We start from the raw sequence: 17,607 nt of genomic DNA, 5'->3' as shown, positions 1-17,607 counted from the left end.
TAACTTACAAGAATTTTTTTTTCTTCTTCCTCGTTCAACCGATGAAAAGATGAGTTCCAAGATGATGATGATGATTCCTCAGCAACGTGAATGTACAGCCGTCTCCTTCTAACTGACAGTAAGTACAATATTAATCCAACATTGCAGAGACACAGACACAACATCAGCTCCACCGTCACAGAGCAGAAGCAGTCAGATTCGCAGAGACCTCAAGTCCCAGATGAACATGTCCAATCCAACAGTCCTCATTATCCAATTGAAGAAATTCAAGTAAATCTGGACTTCTGGAGAAAATGTAAATATTATTTACAGATACACGAGAGGACAGGTTGCATAATTTTCCACAATTCACCCCTACTCTCTCATGGAATGTTGGATCAACTTTTGACAACAGCGTTTCATCTGTAAAGTAATCAGTATAGTATTAATTAGGCTATAGATTCAGCAATCAATGTGCAAGTATCCATTGGCACTTTTTTTTAACTTTCTTAGTTTAAAATATATCAGAAGCAAAGCACTTGAATAAGGCATTAACAGAAAAATGATGCATTTACATTGTTCTCCAAAGGGACACCTATAAAATTGTCAGGCCATCCTTTCATCTCACAAGTTGTGAACCTTTGGTACAAGTAAAAGGTCGGATAGTACAGCTGATTGAAAAGTGCCAAAATAATTATAAACTTCTACTGAGATACCTCCCAAAACAAAATATAAAATTCCCATCCAAATATCTCACACAATCTCAGATATAATGGTACAGTTCATTCTCATGAAACAGACATGGAAATAGATCATTTAACATATCAATGTTATCACTAAAAGTAATAATGGAGGATGAATACTGAACAGAATGTTCACCCTTAACTCACAAAACAGATATTGACAAGTACAGAAAACACAGTAAAATCTTGCACATCAGAGAGGTGGACAGACTGAGATTACCTGTCCTCTCGTGTATCTGTAAATAATATTACAGATAGAGATTAAACCCAGAATCCCATAACAGAGACAGACAGCTACAAATGCAAGCACAGAGACAGAGTGTTAGTGAGTCAAATTAAGTTCCCCCTAACACTTGACCTATAACAAAGACAGACAGCTACCGTGGAATACACACTCACACATTCAGACACCAACAACTGAGCAAGAAGCAGTAAAATATGCCATATATCATAAATAGACAGTGAGGGTAAAACACACACTCGTGTTTTCTCATGCACATGCTCACTCACAAGTAACTCAGCAGGAAGCACTATATATGCAGTGAATATCACAGGGAGTCTGAGGGTGAAACACACACACACCAATAACTGAGCATTAAGCAGTAAAATATGTCATATATCGCACACAGAAACAGAGAGGTTTATACACACTCACTCACACTCTGTCTCTCATACACTCACACACATCCATGCACTGTCTCTCCCACACACTCACAAATCAATAACTGAGCAGTAATCAAGAATATATTAATTGTATATCACAGAGACTGTGAGGTTAATACACACTCGCTCACACTCTCTCTCTCACACACACATTCTCCCTCTCTCACACACACACACCAGTCACTGAGCAGTAATCAATTAAATATGCAATATATACCACAGAGATACAGTGAGGGTAAAACATGCACTCACTCTCTCACTCACACTCTCACTCAGTCACACAGCAGTAACTTTGCAGTAAGCTGTAAAATATGTGAGTGTGTGTGCTTTACCCTCACTGTCTCTCTATGATGTATAACACATTTTACAGCTTACTGCTCAGTTACTGCTGTGTGACTGAGTGAGAGAGTGAGTGCATGTTTTACCCTCACTGTATCTCTGTGGTATATATTGCATATTTAATTGATTACTGCTCAGTGACTGGAGTGTGTGTGTGTGTGTGAGAGGGAGAGAGTGTGTGTGTGTGCTGTAAGCAGTAAAATATTTGTTATAAATCAGAGAGAATCAGTGAGGGTCTTTTTCTTTTTAATCATTGAATTTACAGTGCAGAAGGAGGCCATTCAGCCCATCGAGTCTGTACCGGCTCTTGGAAAGAGCATCCTACTTAATCCCACACCTCCACCCTATCCCCATAACCCAGTAACCCCACCCAACACTAAGGGAAATTTTGGACACTAAGGGCAATTTATCATGGCCAATCCACCTAACCTGCACATTTTTGGATTTTGGGAGGAAACCGGAGCACCCGGAGAAAACCCACGCACATACGGGGAGGATGTGCAGACTCTGCACAGACAGTGACCCAAGCCGGAATCGAACCTGGGACCCTGGAGCTGTGAAGCAATTGTGCTATCCACAATGCTACCGTGCTGCCCTTTTTAAGAAACAGATAGATTTAGCACTCAGGACGAAGTGTATCAAAGGAGATGGGGGGGCGGGGGGGAGGGGGTAAAACACTCTCTCTCATAGAAACCCGACAATGCAGAAGGAGGCCATTCAACCCATCGAGTCTGCATTGACCTTTTGAATGAGCAGGCTACCCGAAGACCAATCTCCCACGATCTCCTTGTAACCCTACCGAGGGACAGTTTAGCCTATTGAACCAACCTAACCTGCACATCTTTGGACTGTGGGAGGAAACTGGAGCACCCGGAGGAAACCCAAACTCCGCACAGACAGGCGCCTGAGGTCAGAATCAAACCCAGCCTCTGGTGCTGTGAGGCAGCAGTGCTAACCACTGTGCCACCCTGCTGCCCATCAGCAGCACATCCACTTTTCACCCTGTTGCTCTCACACACATTCACCATCCCTCACACATACTCACAGACTCACCCTCTCTCACACACTCTCACACACCAGGAATTGAGCCATAAGCAGTAAAATATGTGTAATACATCACAGAGACGGTGAGGATAAAACTTACACTCAATCTCTCTCACACAGACACTGGCACTCACACACACCATTAACTGAGCAGTACGCTGTAAAATATGTGTCTATAACATAGAGAGACAGTGAGGATAAAAATCTCACCCACACTCCCTCCATCTCACACACACTATCTCACTCATGCTCTCCCACACACACACACACACATTAATTGAGCAGTAAGCTGTAAAATATTTGTTATATAATCACAGAAAAACACACACTCGCACACTGTCACACACACGCTATCTCTCACACACAGATGCTCCCTCTCTCATACACACGCACAGACTCTCTTTCACACACACTCAGTCACTCTCACTCACACACATACCGGTGGTAAGCAGTTAAATATGTCTAACACATTAACACAACAATAACTGAGCAGTAAGATATGTTTTATTTCATAGAAACACTGAGCATAAAACTCACACTTTCACTCACACACTCTCACTCACCAGCAACAGTGGCACAATAATCATTAAATATCAACTCTGTCTCTCTCTCCTCTCTCTCACTCTCTCTCACACACACCCATTCACTCTCACGCACCAGTAACTGAGCAGTAAGTATTAAAATATGTGATATATATATCATCGAGAGACATTAAGGATAAAACTCGCACACACTCTCTCTCACACGCCAGCAACTGAACAGTAAGAATAAACACACACACAGTCACTAATATACTCACACACTCTCGCTCACACACCCACACACCAGTAACTGAACAGTAAGCAGTAAAATATTCATTATATATTGCAGAGAGACAGTGAGGTTAATATGACTCTATCGTCTAATAATCTTTATTGTCACAAGTAGGCTTCCATTAACACGGCAATGAAGTTCCTGTGAAAATCCCCTAGTCGCCACATTCTGGCACCTGTTTGGGTACACGGAGGGAGAATTCAGAATGTCCAAATTACCTAACAGCACATCTTTTGGGACTATCTATCCATGAGTGCGTGTAGTAACCTCACTGTCTCTCTGTGATATATAATGAATAGTCTTGTGCTTCCTGCTCAGTTACAGGTCTGTGTGTGTGAGAGATAGTGAATGTTGAGAGTGAGAGTGTGTCTTTACCCTCACTGACTCTTTATGCTATATAACTCATATTTACTTCTCTCACATACATTCTGTCTCTCACACACTCATACGCTATCTCATTCACACACTCACACCAGTAACTGAGCGGAAAAATATGCATTATCTATCGCGGAGAGACAGTGCCGGTAAAACACACTCTCACTCTATTTCTCTTGCAAACACTAACTCTCCCACACACTCACGCTCTCTCTCTCTCACTCTTGCTGCTTCTTTCGCAGACTCTCTCTCACACACACACATACACACCAGTCACTGAGCAGTAAGCAGTTAAATATGCGTTTTATATAGCAGAGGGTCAGTGGGGGTAAAACACACATTCGCACATCAGTAACTGAGCAGTAAAATATGTGTTTTTTATCACCGAGACAATGAAGGTAAAACACACACACACTCACACAGACTATTTCTCCCACTCAGACACTCCCAAACACACAGTGACACATTCTCTCACACACACTCTCATATTCACATACTCTCATACTCACACACTCTCATATTCACACACTCTCACAACAGTAACTGAGCAGGGAGCAGTAAAATATGCATCATATATCACAGAGACAGTGATGGTCAAACACATTCTCACCACACACCCCAGTAACTGAGCAGCAACAGCAAAATATGTGTTATATATCAAAGAGAGACAATGAGGGTTAAATACACATAGGCTCACTCGCTCTCTCACCCGCTCTCTCTCACGCACACCCGCTCTCTCTCACGCACCCCCGCTCTCTCTCACGCACACCCGCTCTCTCTCACGCACACACGCTCTCTCTCACGCCCACACGCTCTCTCTCACGCCCACACGCTCTCTCTCACGCACACCCGCTCTCTCTCTCGCACACCCGCTCTCTCTCTCGCACACCCGCTCTCTCTCTCGCACACCCGCTCTCTCTCTCGCACACCCGCTCTCTCTCTCGCACACCCGCTCTCTCTCTCGCACACCCGCTCTCTCTCTCGCACACCCGCTCTCTCTCTCGCACACCCGCTCTCTCTCTCGCACACCCGCTCTCTCTCACACACACCCGCTCTCTCTCACACACACCCGCTCTCTCTCACACACACCCGCTCTCTCTCACACACACCCACTCTCTCTCACGCACAACCACTCTCTCTCACGCACAACCACTCTCTCTCACGCACAACCACTCTCTCTCACGCACACCCACTCTCTCTCACGCACAACCACTCTCTCTCTCACACACCCGCTCTCTCTCACACACCCGCCCTCTCTCTCACGCACACCTGCTCTCTCTCACGCACACCCGCTCTCTCTCACGCACACCCGCTCTCTCTCACGCACACCCGCTCTCTCTCACACACTCGCTCTCTCTCTCACACACCCGCTCTCTCTCTCACACACCCGCTCTCTCTCACGCACACCCGCTCTCCTCATGCACACCCACTCTCTCTCTCATGCACACCCGCTCTCTCTCTCATGCACACCCGCTCTCTCTCATGCACACCCAGTCTGAAACATATCAATGACTGAGCAGCAGACACTAATATATGCATTATATACCACAGAGACAGTGAGGAGAAAACTGATACCCACACACACACTTCTGCTCACACTCTCTCGCTCACACACACACCGGTAACAGAATATTACAATGTGTTAGACATGACTGAGAGATCTCACACACACTCTCACACACACCAGTAAGTATCATATATCACCGAGAAACAATGAGGGCAAATCACAACTTCACACTCTCATACAGACACTATCTCTCACACACACCAGTCACTGAGCAGTAAGCAGTTAAATATGCATTGTATGTCTCAGGGGGACAGTGAGGGTAAAACACACTCTCGCCACTCTCACATACTCACACACTCCAGCAACTGATCAGTGAGCAGCAAAGTATGTTGTATATGATAGACAGACAGTGAGGATAAAACACACACTCGCACACTCTCCAACACCTGTTACTGAGCAGTAAAATGTGTTATATATCACAGAGATGATGTGGAGATGCCACCGTTGGACTAGGGTGAGCACAGTAAGAAGTCTTACAACACCAGGTTAAAGTCCAAAAGGTTTGTTTCGAAGCACCACCTGTGGGACTTGAACCTGGTGTTGTTAGAACATAGAACAGTACAGCACAGAACAGGCCCTTCGGCCCTCGATGTTGTGCCGGGCTTTGTCCGAAACCAAGATCAAGCTATCCCACTGCCTGTCATTCTGGTGTGCTCCATGTGCCTATCCAATAACCGCTTGAAAGTTCCTAAATGTCCGACTCCACTATCACAGCAGGCAGTCCATTCCACACTCTAACCACTCTCTGAGTAAAGAACCTACCTCGGATATCCCTCCTATATCTCCCACCCCAAACCTTATAGTTATGCCCCCTTGTAACAGCTACATCCACCCGAGGAAATAGTCTCTGAACGTCCACTCTATCTATCCCCCTCATCATCTTTCAACCTCGATTAAGTCGCCTCTCATCCTCCTTCGCTCCTATGAGAAAAGCTCTAGATTCATCAACGTTTCCTCATAAGACCTACCCTCCAATCCAGGCAGTATCCTGGTAAACCTCCTCTGCACCCTTTCCAATGCTTCCACATCCTTCCTATAATGAGGTGACCAGAACTGCACACAATACTCTAAATGTGGTCTCATCAGGGTCCTGTACAGTTGCAGCATAACCCAACGGCTCTTAAACTCAAGCCCCCTGTTAATAAAAACTAACACACTATAGGTCTTTTTCACGGCTCTGTCCACTTGAGTGGCAACCTTCAGAGATCTGTGGACATGAACCCCAAGACCTCTCTGTTCCTTCACATTCCTCAGAACCCTGCCGTTGACCCTGTAATCCGCATTCAAATTTGTCCGACCAAAATGAATCACCTCGCACTTAGCAGGGGTTAAACTCCATCTGCCATTTTTCGGCCGAGCTCTGCATCATATCAATGTCTCTTTGCAGCCTACAACAGCCCTCCACCTCATCCACTACTCCACCAATCTTGGTGTCATCAGCAAATTTACTGACCCACCCTTCAGCCCCCTCCTCCAAGTCATTTATTAAAATCACAAATAGCATAGCCCCTCTCTTCGGTGAATACTGAAGAAAAGTATTCATTCAACGCCTCTTCTGTCTCTTCTGATGCCACACAGAAATTTCCACTACTGTCCTTGACCGGCCCTAACCTCACCCTGGTCATTCTTTTATTTCTCACATAAGAGTAAAAAGCCTTGTGATTTTCCTTGATCCGACCCGCCAAGGACTTCTCATGCCCCCTCCTAGCTCTCCTAAGCTCTTTTTTAAGCTAGTTCCTTGCTACCTCCTAACCCTCAAGCAACCCTACTGAACCTTGTTTTCTCATCCTTACATACGCTTCCTTTTTCCTCTTGACAAGACATTCAACCTCTTTTGTGAACCATGGTCCCCTCTCACGGCCATTTGCTCCCTGCCAGACAGGGACATACCTATCAAGGACACGCAGTATTTGTTCCTTGACCAAGCTCCACTTTTCATTTGTGCTTTTCCCTGACAGTTTCTGTTCCCATCTTATGCTTCCTAATTCTTGCCTAATCACATCATCATTAACCCTCCCACAATTATTTTATTTTATTTTAAAACATTTTTATTGAAGGTTTTCATAAAATATCAATAACAAAATGAAAAAGAAACCCACCAGGGTAAAGTACAAAACACAGTCCAGAAAAACAACCCTCCATATCCCCCTCCCCCCCCCCTGTACATGAATAATATTACATACATAATCAGGTATGTTCCAGAAACATATATACAGACAGATTCAAAGATGCCAGACAATCTTTACAGATCCAGAGATGGGGTAAGCCCAGGTTAAAGGGGTTTGAATTGTGTCACAATTCACTTGACACAATTCACACCTCTTTAACCTGGGGTTACCCCATCTCTCGATCTGTAAAGATTTAATGAAATGAAAAAAAATGAAATGAAAATCGCTTATTGTCGCAAGTAGGCTTCAATGAAGTTATTGTGAAAAACCCCTAGTCGCCACATTCCGGCGCCTGTTCGGGGAGGCTGGTACGGGATCATCTGCTAATGCTCACATTCCAGGCATTGTCTGGCATCTTTGAATTTGTCTATATATATGTTTGTGGAACATACCTCTACATTCACCTGAGGAAGGTGCAGCGCTCCGAAAGCTAGTGACATCGAAACAAACCTGTTGGACTTTAACCTGGTGTTGTAAATCCCTCTGTGGTGAAGGGTCCCTCTCACCGACAGCCAGGTCACTTTCCCCGGTGGATCTTTACACACTGACAAACTGGGACTGGAGACATTCTTTCTGAAATGTATTTCCTGTTTGTAGTAAGCTGGTTTCTGATTGGTGGAAAATCCTAAATCCGATTGGACTGTTGTTATATCCAATCAAATGAACAGAACATAACTGGCTGTCCTCATTCTCACAATGTCCAATCACAATCATTCCTTTCCCCATTCCTCATTAGCATAGATGTGAGGCTCTGTCTATTTGATCAGCGCTCGGAAGGGGTTTGCTTTATTTCTGGGTGAAATTGAAGATGGCTGACGAGAAGAAACCAACATCAAAACCAGCTTCCAAGAAGGGAGCCAAGAAAGTCATTAAGAAACCTGCAGTAAAGGGCGGCAAGAAGCGGCGAAGGTCGAGGAAGGAGAGTTACTCCATCTACATCTACAAAGTGATGAAGCAGGTTCACCCCGACACCGGCATCTCCTCCAAGGCCATGAGCATCATGAATTCGTTCGTCAGCGATATTTTCGAGCGCATCGCGGGTGAGGCTTCCCGCCTGGCCCATTACAACAAGCGCCGTACCATCAGCTCCCGGGAGATCCAGACCGCCGTGCGCCTGCTGCTGCCCGGGGAACTGGCCAAGCACGCCGTGTCGGAAGGGACAAAGGCGGTGACCAAGTACACCAGCTCCAAGTAAAATTCCACAATGGACTGAAAACCACCCCAAACACAACGGCTCTTTTAAGAGCCACCCACAATCTCTGTGAAAAAGCTGCACCATCTTTTCCCGCATTGACTTGATGAGAAATCTCTTTGTGGAGGAGAGAGATTTGTCCCGTTCCAGAATGTTGTGAATGTGGCTTCATACCCGCCCGTCACAGACAGTTTCACACAGAAGAGAATCAAACTGAATTGAGAGCCGATTTTAAACGCAGTCTGGCATTTGTGACGGACAATGAGGAGAAACACAATTTCAGGAGGGAATTATTTCAATTTAATGATAACTATATTCAGAGTTTAACAACTGGTGAGTTAAACTCATAAGGAAATTACTATTTTTTCTCTCGGGTGATGTGTTTCCCGCTCTCGGGACACAGTAAAGGCGGGAATGAAGAGGTTATTTTCGCGCTGATCTGTTTATTCCGCAGTTTTCCCAGGGACGGAATCATCGAGATTTGAGCACACACAGGACCTGAGTCCAATGTAACGCTTTAAGATCTGCCTCTCCCCGGCCCTCCCTATTCTCCGGACACAAAGCTACCTGTTCCACCGGCTGGATAGAGTCGGGGATTCTCTCCACACTTCCCAGTGTAACATTCCCGGCCGCTTTCAGGAGAGGCTCAGAAATCAGCCCTTTCCCTCTGTCCCTGTGAAGCCTGTGTGAAGGAGTTGGTTGGTAATCTCTGTTTCTGCTTTTGCAGTGAGCTGAGATTTGCTCCGTTTTAAATTGCTGAACGGGGTCTTATTACCGCCGGTTACAGATAAGAGATTGACAAATTAAAACTGTTCCGAAAATAGCGCCCGGATTCTGGGATGGAAAAATCAATAAACAGATCACCAAGTGTGAGATTCAAATAGTTTCCTGAACATGGAGCCGTTCCGTTATTTGGGACTTTCCTGCACTGAAATTGGCGGGAGTTTCGAATTTGAAAATGTCAGCCAATCAAAACCTCCACATTCTTCTCCCTGGCCTGTGATTGGTTAATTGTTGACTGTACTTGAGTTTTAAAATATAATTTGTTTCCACAGACAAAAACCAGAATATTCTGAAGATGAATAAATGTGATGTTTCCTCCACACAAGTTACAGGGAAGAGTGTCGCCAGCTCCTTCCCACACACAATCCGTACATTGTCACTGACAGAGCAAAGAGACACAGACAGATCATCAGTTCCACAGTCTCAGGCAGCAGAAACAGTTCCAGAGACACATTTTCAACCCATCAATCAAACAGCAGGAGAGACAGACGCTGTGTCCATGTCACCCTAACTCAGTTCCACTGACAGGAGGCCCCATAAATCCCAATGCAAATTCTCACCCATTCTCATCATCACTGTATCAATGGAGCAGCTTAGTGAAATAATCAACATCAGAGAAAACTGACACATGGATTCCGGTTTAGAATTACACAATTAACCGTAATAATGTACTCTGAGATTCGAGTGAAATACCAGCCACACCACTCACATCAGGGGTGGCTGTACTAATCCTCAGACTGTGTCCTCACAAATACATTAGCTGCAAACACAAATATCAGGTGCATTCTCAGATTGAGATATGCTGAAAGCGACAAAGATACAAACTCTGATTCTCGTTTAAAACTCACCTAATTTATGAAAATAAAAGATGCAATATAATTTCGCTGACTATGAACTGAGCTGTAACTTGCAAACTATTGCAAAATCCTCACTCACTCTGTTCCGGATGGAAGATACTGCAGCAATTCCAGACTGTGGTCCATTTTACATTCATGTCAAAATTCTGACTCAGAATCAGACTGAGTCTCACAGATCAAATCAATGTGTACAGCCTGAGTTAAACTTCCAGAGCAATCCAGTATCAGGTTGAAGGTTACATTATCTTTCACAATTGTGTTCTGATATTAAATGCTGGTCCAAAACTATCACACATTGTTTGCTTCAAACCTCCCACAGCAATGGTTTCTTTCTGTGCTGGAAATTTACGTGGAATGAAGGCAAACTTATAAACTGTCCCAGAGATTGAAAGGTCACATCCTGAACCGCATCCTCCCACTGAGTCACAGAGCCTGACAGGTACAGGATAATCCTCAAACACGTGTTCAGACTAAGATCCATCATGACACTGAGTCCTGGAGCATGACAGATTCAGGATTATTCTCAAACGGTTGTTCAGAGTAAGATGCTGAAAGACACTGTACTCACTCATAAATAGCAATCACAAAAAGCAATCAGACTCAACAATTGTACCTCTGAGAGATTTAGAATTGTTTCAAAGACTCTCAGAGAGGAAACAATAATGACATACAATCACACGTATACACACAGTGTACAGGCCCACACACATTATACACAGAGTTGCACACACACAGATACACAAACATACACACACAGGTATATACACGTGTACACACACAGTATACAGAGTCACACGCATTATACACACACAGTTGTACACACCCACAAACACAGGTATACAGACACAGGCACATAAACATTCACACATATTCTCAGATACACACACATATATAGAAACACGCATGTACAGACAGAGATATACACAGAGACAGATACATTACATCAGAGAAATAAAATTAATCCAGCTACAGTGAAGTAACAGAGATATAGTTCTAATACAGGATGGTGAGTGGCTGGAGTAGAGCCTCCAGTTTGCGGTGTCGCTATGTGTTGGCCGCCCTTGTAGTATATATAAATGATTTGGAGGAACGTGTAACTGGTCTGATTAGTAAGTTTGCAGACGACACAAAGGTTGGTGGAATTGCGGATAGCGATGAGGACTGTCAGAGGAGACAGCAGGGTTTAGATTGTTTGGAGACTTGGGCGGAGTGATGGCAGATGGAGTTTAATCCGGACAAATGTGAGGTAATGCATTTTGGAAGGTCTAATGCAGGTAGGGAATATACAGTGAATGGTCGAACACTCAAGTGTATTGAAAGTCAAAGAGATCTAGGAGTACAGGTCCACAGGTCATTGAAAGGGGCACCACAGATGGAGAAGGTAGTCAAGAAGGCATACGGCATGTTTGCCTTCATTGGCCGGGGCTTTGAGTATAAGAATTGGCAAGTCATGTTGCAGCTGTATAGAACCTTAGTTAGGCCACACTTGGAGTATAATGTTCAATTCTGGTCGCCACACTACCAGAAGGATGTGGAGGCTTCAGAGAGGGTGCAGAAGAGATTTACCAGAATGTTGCCTGGTATGGAGGGCATTAGCTATGAGGAGCGGTTGAATAAACTCGGTTTGTTCTCACTGGAACGAAGGAGGTTGAGGGGAGACCTGATAGAAGTCTAAAAAATTATGAGGGGCATAGACAGAGTGGATAGTCAGAGGCTTTTCCCCAGGGTCGAGGGGTCAATTACTAGGGGGCATAGGTTTATGGTGAGAGCGGCAAGGTTTAGAGTAGATGTCCGAGGCAAGTGTTTTACGCAGAGGGTAGTGGGTGCCTGGAACTCGCTACCAGGGGAGGTGGTGGAAGCAGGGATGATAGTGATATTTAAGGGCATCTTGACAAATACATGAATAGGATGGGAATAGAGGGATCCGGACAGTGTAGACGATTGTAGTTTAGTCGGGCAGCATGGTCGGCACGGGCTTGGAGGGCCGAAGGGCCTGTTCCTGTGCTGTACATTTCTTTGTTCTTTGTTCACTCTAGATGGTGGTGGATGTGGGTTTGGAAGGTGTTGCCAAAGGAGCCTTGGTGACTTCCTGCAGTGAATCCTGTAGCTGGTATACACGCTGCCACTCTGCATCAGTGCTGGAGCGAGTGAGTGTTTATGGATGGGGTGCCGATCAAGCAGGATGCCTTGTCCTAGATGGTGTCAAACCTATTCAGTGTTGTTGAAATTGCAACTATTAAAGGAAATGGAAATTATTCCAATACATTCCTGATTTATGCTGTGTCGACAGGGTTTGGGGAGTCAGGGAGTGAGTGCCTCGCCACAGGAGTCCGAGTCTTTGGCTTGCCTTCTAGCCACAGTATTTATATGAAGAGTTCAGTTTCTGCCCAATGACAATCAGTCAGATGTTGGCAGTGGGGTTTCAGTGATGGGAATTCCGGTGAATGTCAAGGGGCGATGGTTAGATTTTCACTTATTAGAGATGGTCTTTGCTTGGAACGTTTCAGCCCAAGCCTGGACATTGTCCAGGATTGCTGCCTTTGGACATGGACTGTTTCATTAACAGAGGAGTTGTGAATGGTGCTGAACATTCTGCAATCATGGAAAGCCTGTGTGTTTGCAGCATTTACAGCGTGTGTCCCTGTGTGAGTAAATGCCATTTCAGACATTGGTTGCACAAATTAAGTGTTTGCTGGAACCCCCTTCCAGCCGAGTAAAAACCCGTTTCCTGGAAAGAAATGTCAGATATACTTGTGGCGAGCAGCTAAATGTTTCTTTTTACTGTAACGGAAAGTATAAAAAAAACAAATAGCAGAGAATGGTTTCGATCCATCGACCTCTGAGTTATGGGCCCAGCACGCTTCCGCTGCGCCACTCTGCTCTAATGGTTATTAGTGCGTTGAAGCGACACAATTCCTCACTTCGGCAGTGTTGTTCATCAGGACCACATGTGCTCGACAGCGCACCCTGGCGGCACAATTCCACTGTGTAACTCACCAACAATTGAACACACGCAGCAGCTGGACACTGTCACCTTACACAAGATAACACACAAGCTTCGACTGACTGATCATATATAGAAAGTGTTCCCATTAAGTTCCAGTGTTCTCTGTCTTCAGGTGACGCCCTGGAGGACTGGAGAATAGCCAATGTTGTTCCTTTGTTTAAGAATGGGAGCAAGGATAATGCAGGTACCTACGCGCCGGTGAGCCTTACGTCAGTGGTCGGGAAATTACTGGAGAGAATTCTTCGAGACAGGATCTACTCCCATTTGGAAGCAAATGGACGTATTAGAGAGAGGCAGCACGGTTTTGTGAAGGGGAGGTCATGTCGCACTAACTTGATAGAGTTTTTGGAAGATGATTGATGCAGGGAGGGCAGTGGATGTTGTCTATATGGACTTCAGTAAAGCATTTGACAAGGTCCCTCATGGCAGACTGGTACAAAAGGTGAAGTCACATGGGATCAGGGGTGAGCTGGCAAGATGGATACAGACCTGGCTAGGTCATAGAAGGCAGAGAGTAGCAATGGAAGGGTGCTTTTCTAATTGGAGCGCTGTGACTAGTGGTGTTCCGCAGGGTTCGGTGCTGGGACCTTTGCTGTTCGTCGCATATATAAATGATTTGGAAGAAAATGTAACGGGTCTGATTAGTAAGTTTGCAGACGACAAAAAGGTTGGTGGAATTGCGGATAGCGATGAGGACTGTCAGAGGATACAGCAGGATTTAGATTGTTTGGAGACTTGGGTGGAGAGATGGCAGATGGAGTTTAATCCACAGGTCATTGAAAGGGGCAACACAGGTGGAGAAGGTAGTCAAGAAGGCATACGGCATGCTTGCCTTCATTGGCCGGGGCATTGACTATAAGAATTGGCAAGTCATGTTGCAGCTGTATAGGACCTTAGTTAGGCCACACTTGGAGTATAGTGTTCAATTCTGGTTGCCACACTACCAGAAGGATGCGGAGGCTTTAGAGAGGGTGCAGAAGAAGAAATTTGCCAGGATGTTGCCTGGTATGGAGGGCATTAGCTATGAGGAGCAGTTAAATAAATTTGGTTTGTTCTCACTGGAACGACGGAGGTTGAGGGGTGACCTGAAAGAGGTCTACAAAATTATGAGTGGCATAGACAGAGTGGATAGTCAGAGGCTTTTTCCTAGGGTAGAGGGGTCAATTACTGGGGGGCATAGGTTTAAGGTGTGAGGGGCAAGGTTTACAGGAGATGTACGAGGCAGGTTTTTTACACAGAGGGTAGTGGGTGCCTGGAACTCGCTGCCAGATGAGGTGGTGGAAGCAGGGGCGATAGTGACATTTAAGGGCATCTTGACAAATACATGAATAGGATGGGAATATAGGGATACGGACCCAGGAAGACTAGAAGATTTTAGCTCAGATGGACAGCATGGTCGGCACAGGCTTGGAGGGCCGAAGGGCCTGTTCCTCTGCTGTACTTTTCTTTGTCTTTGTTCTTTGTTCTAAAATCTCCCCTCTTGTGTAACTGTGTTATCTGCATCTTCACTCTGTTATTGAAAGGTCTTCCCTGATGTTAATTAAACTGCTTTCCGATATTTAAGTATATTCTCTCCCGCTGAACTGTGATTTCTACTGTGGAACCGAGATCTCTACTGTGTAACTGCTCTCTGCTGTGGAATATGATCTCTGCTGTGAACAGTGCTCTGCTGGGGAACGGCGACCTCTCCTGTGGAAATGTGCTCTCTGCTGTGTTACTGTGTTCTCTGCTGTGAAACTGTGCTCTCTGCTGTGTTACTGTGTTCTCTGCTGTGGGACTGTGTTCTCTGTCGTGAACTGTGCGCTCTGCTGAGAAACTGCGATCTCTCCAGTGGAAATGTACTCTCTGCTGTGAAACTGCTCTCTGCTGTGGAAACGTGGACCAGGTGTGATGCAGCTGAGGATGCTGAGTGATGTAACGTGGACATGGTGAAGTTACTGTCCAGAAACTTCCGAATTCTATTTTTGTTTTTAATGGACCGCTACAATCCACGTGTTTATTCTAGGACACAACAATGAATAAAAATGAATCAGTGCTGAGCAGATTCTAACATCCCACACCTCCAGTTTGTTCTTATTGAGAACCCCGTCCTCGACGGAAGCTTTTGCTCTCCGGATCACACCACCGCCTCCTGGGAATACAGCAGCGATACCTCCAAGATCTGATCTGTAACAGAATCACAGAATAATACAGTGTCCCCTTGTGACTGAGGGGAACAGGTGCTCCCTATCCGCCCTGTCTATATCTAACATAATCTTGTACACCTCGATGAGATCACCCCTCAATCATCTCTGTTCCCGCGAGAGAGAGAAAACAAGCCTATCCACCTCTCTTCATATCCTAAATGCTCCATCCCAAGCAACATCGTGCTGAATCACCTCTGCACCCCATCCAGTGCAGTCACATATTTCCTAGAATGTGGTGACCAGAATTGCACACGGTACTCCAGCTGTGACCTCCCCAACATTCTATACAACTCCACCATGACCTCTCTGCTTTTGTAATCCATGCCCCGAATGATAAAGACAAGTATCTCAAATGTCTTTTCCACCACCCTATTAACCTGCCCTTCTGCCTTCAGAGATCTCTGGACAAACACTCCAAGGTCCGTTTGTTCCTCAGGACTTCCCAGTGTCAGGCCATTCACATTAATCCAATAATAATAATATAATATTCTTTATTGTCACAAATAGGCTTATATTAACACTACAATGAAGTTACTGTGAAACCCCCCTACCAAATGGATCACATCTAATTTTTCAGCGTTAAATTCCATCAGCCACTTTTCTGCCCATTTGACCATCCCGTCTGTATCTTCCTGTAACTCAAGACACTCAACCGCACTGTGAGCTTGAAACTCAGTGAAAGGATTTCACCCTCCTCTCGGAATCAGAACACCACCTCAATCCCAACATTCAGCTTGGGTGGGCAGACAAGACAACGTCCTTCCCGCAGCCCCCCAGCACAGACTGGATAATATCCCAAACTCGTATCCTGCTATTGTCACATTGCTCCACCACCTTGGTCTCTTCACAAAACGCCAGGAATCTCAGACCAATTCTTCAGACCTTTGATTCTCTCTTCAAACAACACCTTGTCCCTGATTAAGTCCATCCTGGGAAGAGGGGCTCCCTATTCCGAGTTCCTCTGCGTACATCCGGTTGCTGTTGATGGACCAAAAGAGGTCTCATGCCTGAAAGAAAGCCTCTCTCACAGCCCTGTGAGCATGTCTCCATTAGATGGTGCAGTCGACACCTGCAGAGTAGATAACAATGGAGAGAAGTGTGAGCAATTTCAGCGTCACAATTCTGTGGAAATAGAGCATTCAAAACATAATATTACTGAAAATACTGAACTGATCCTCTGGGAGTAGGACTCAAGTCAAAGGGGAAAATCCAGTGGATTTCTAGTGGAAAGATTTAACAACTGGATGATGGCAGCTGAAATCAGTCCTTGCGTTACAATCTCTGTAGATATTCTACTGAATTTAACCCTGCAAAAGGCATATTTTCCGACTAGAACTCCAACACATTTTCCCCTGTTGTGGAGGAAGTTCTCAATCGCACAGGTGGTCAAACGGAATAAGGCTGGGCTGGGATTTGAGTCCAGATTTTTCTTTAGGGAACAGACACTTTACCGGACGAAGCTACAGAGTCTGAGGATGTTCAGCTAATCACAAGGGAATGCTGGAAATACTGTACGGATCTGTAGTATCTGTGAAAAGAGAAATAGTTACCATTTCAGATCCTGACCTTTCGTTGGAACGACCTGTTTCTCTCTCCACAGATGCTGCCGGATCAACTGAATATTTCCAGCATTTTCTGTCTTTGTTTCAGATTTGCAGCATCCACAGTATTTTGCATTTGGGTCAAAGGACAATGAGTTGCCTTTCCTGCCCTGAGGGTTATTGCAGGTCTCTCTGGCTGTGATTGTCGCTGATTCGGCCAAACATTTACAGTCTAACATTAATTGACCGTGAGAATGGGCGGTGAGGGGATTCTGGAACCGCTGCAAGTCCATATGGTGTATGTACACACACAGTGCTGTTAGGGATGGGTTCCAGGTTTGGATGGTGCC

The 17,607-nt window shown here is 45.2% G+C and overlaps 1 protein-coding gene across 2 annotated transcripts; it reads left to right on the top strand.

Moving 5' to 3' along the window:
• Positions 1–15,589, top strand: LOC140400015 (histone H2B-like). Of its 2 annotated transcripts, XM_072489506.1 has the most exons (3): positions 1–118; positions 8,428–13,714; positions 15,054–15,589. In XM_072489506.1, the coding sequence occupies exon 2, from the start codon at positions 8,500–8,502 to the stop codon at positions 8,884–8,886; it is 387 nt and encodes a 128-aa protein (XP_072345607.1). In that variant the 5' UTR covers positions 1–118; positions 8,428–8,499; the 3' UTR covers positions 8,887–13,714; positions 15,054–15,589. The 2 variants fall into 2 exon arrangements, with proteins under 2 accessions (XP_072345607.1, XP_072345608.1); XM_072489507.1 differs by lacking the exon at positions 1–118 and having other exon boundaries at positions 8,343–13,714.
• Positions 15,590–17,607: the final 2,018 nt, after the last annotated feature.

Source organism: Scyliorhinus torazame, chromosome 24, assembly GCF_047496885.1.
Source record: "Scyliorhinus torazame isolate Kashiwa2021f chromosome 24, sScyTor2.1, whole genome shotgun sequence".
Taxonomy (NCBI): domain Eukaryota; kingdom Metazoa; phylum Chordata; class Chondrichthyes; order Carcharhiniformes; family Scyliorhinidae; genus Scyliorhinus; species Scyliorhinus torazame.
This window is presented reverse-complemented; position numbering and strand designations above follow the sequence as displayed.

Bases quoted from the DNA above. Each gene is read 5' to 3' on its own strand.
- LOC140400015 (XM_072489506.1), top strand. From the start codon at position 8,500: ATGGCTGACGAGAAGAAACCAACATCAAAACCAGCTTCCAAGAAGGGA.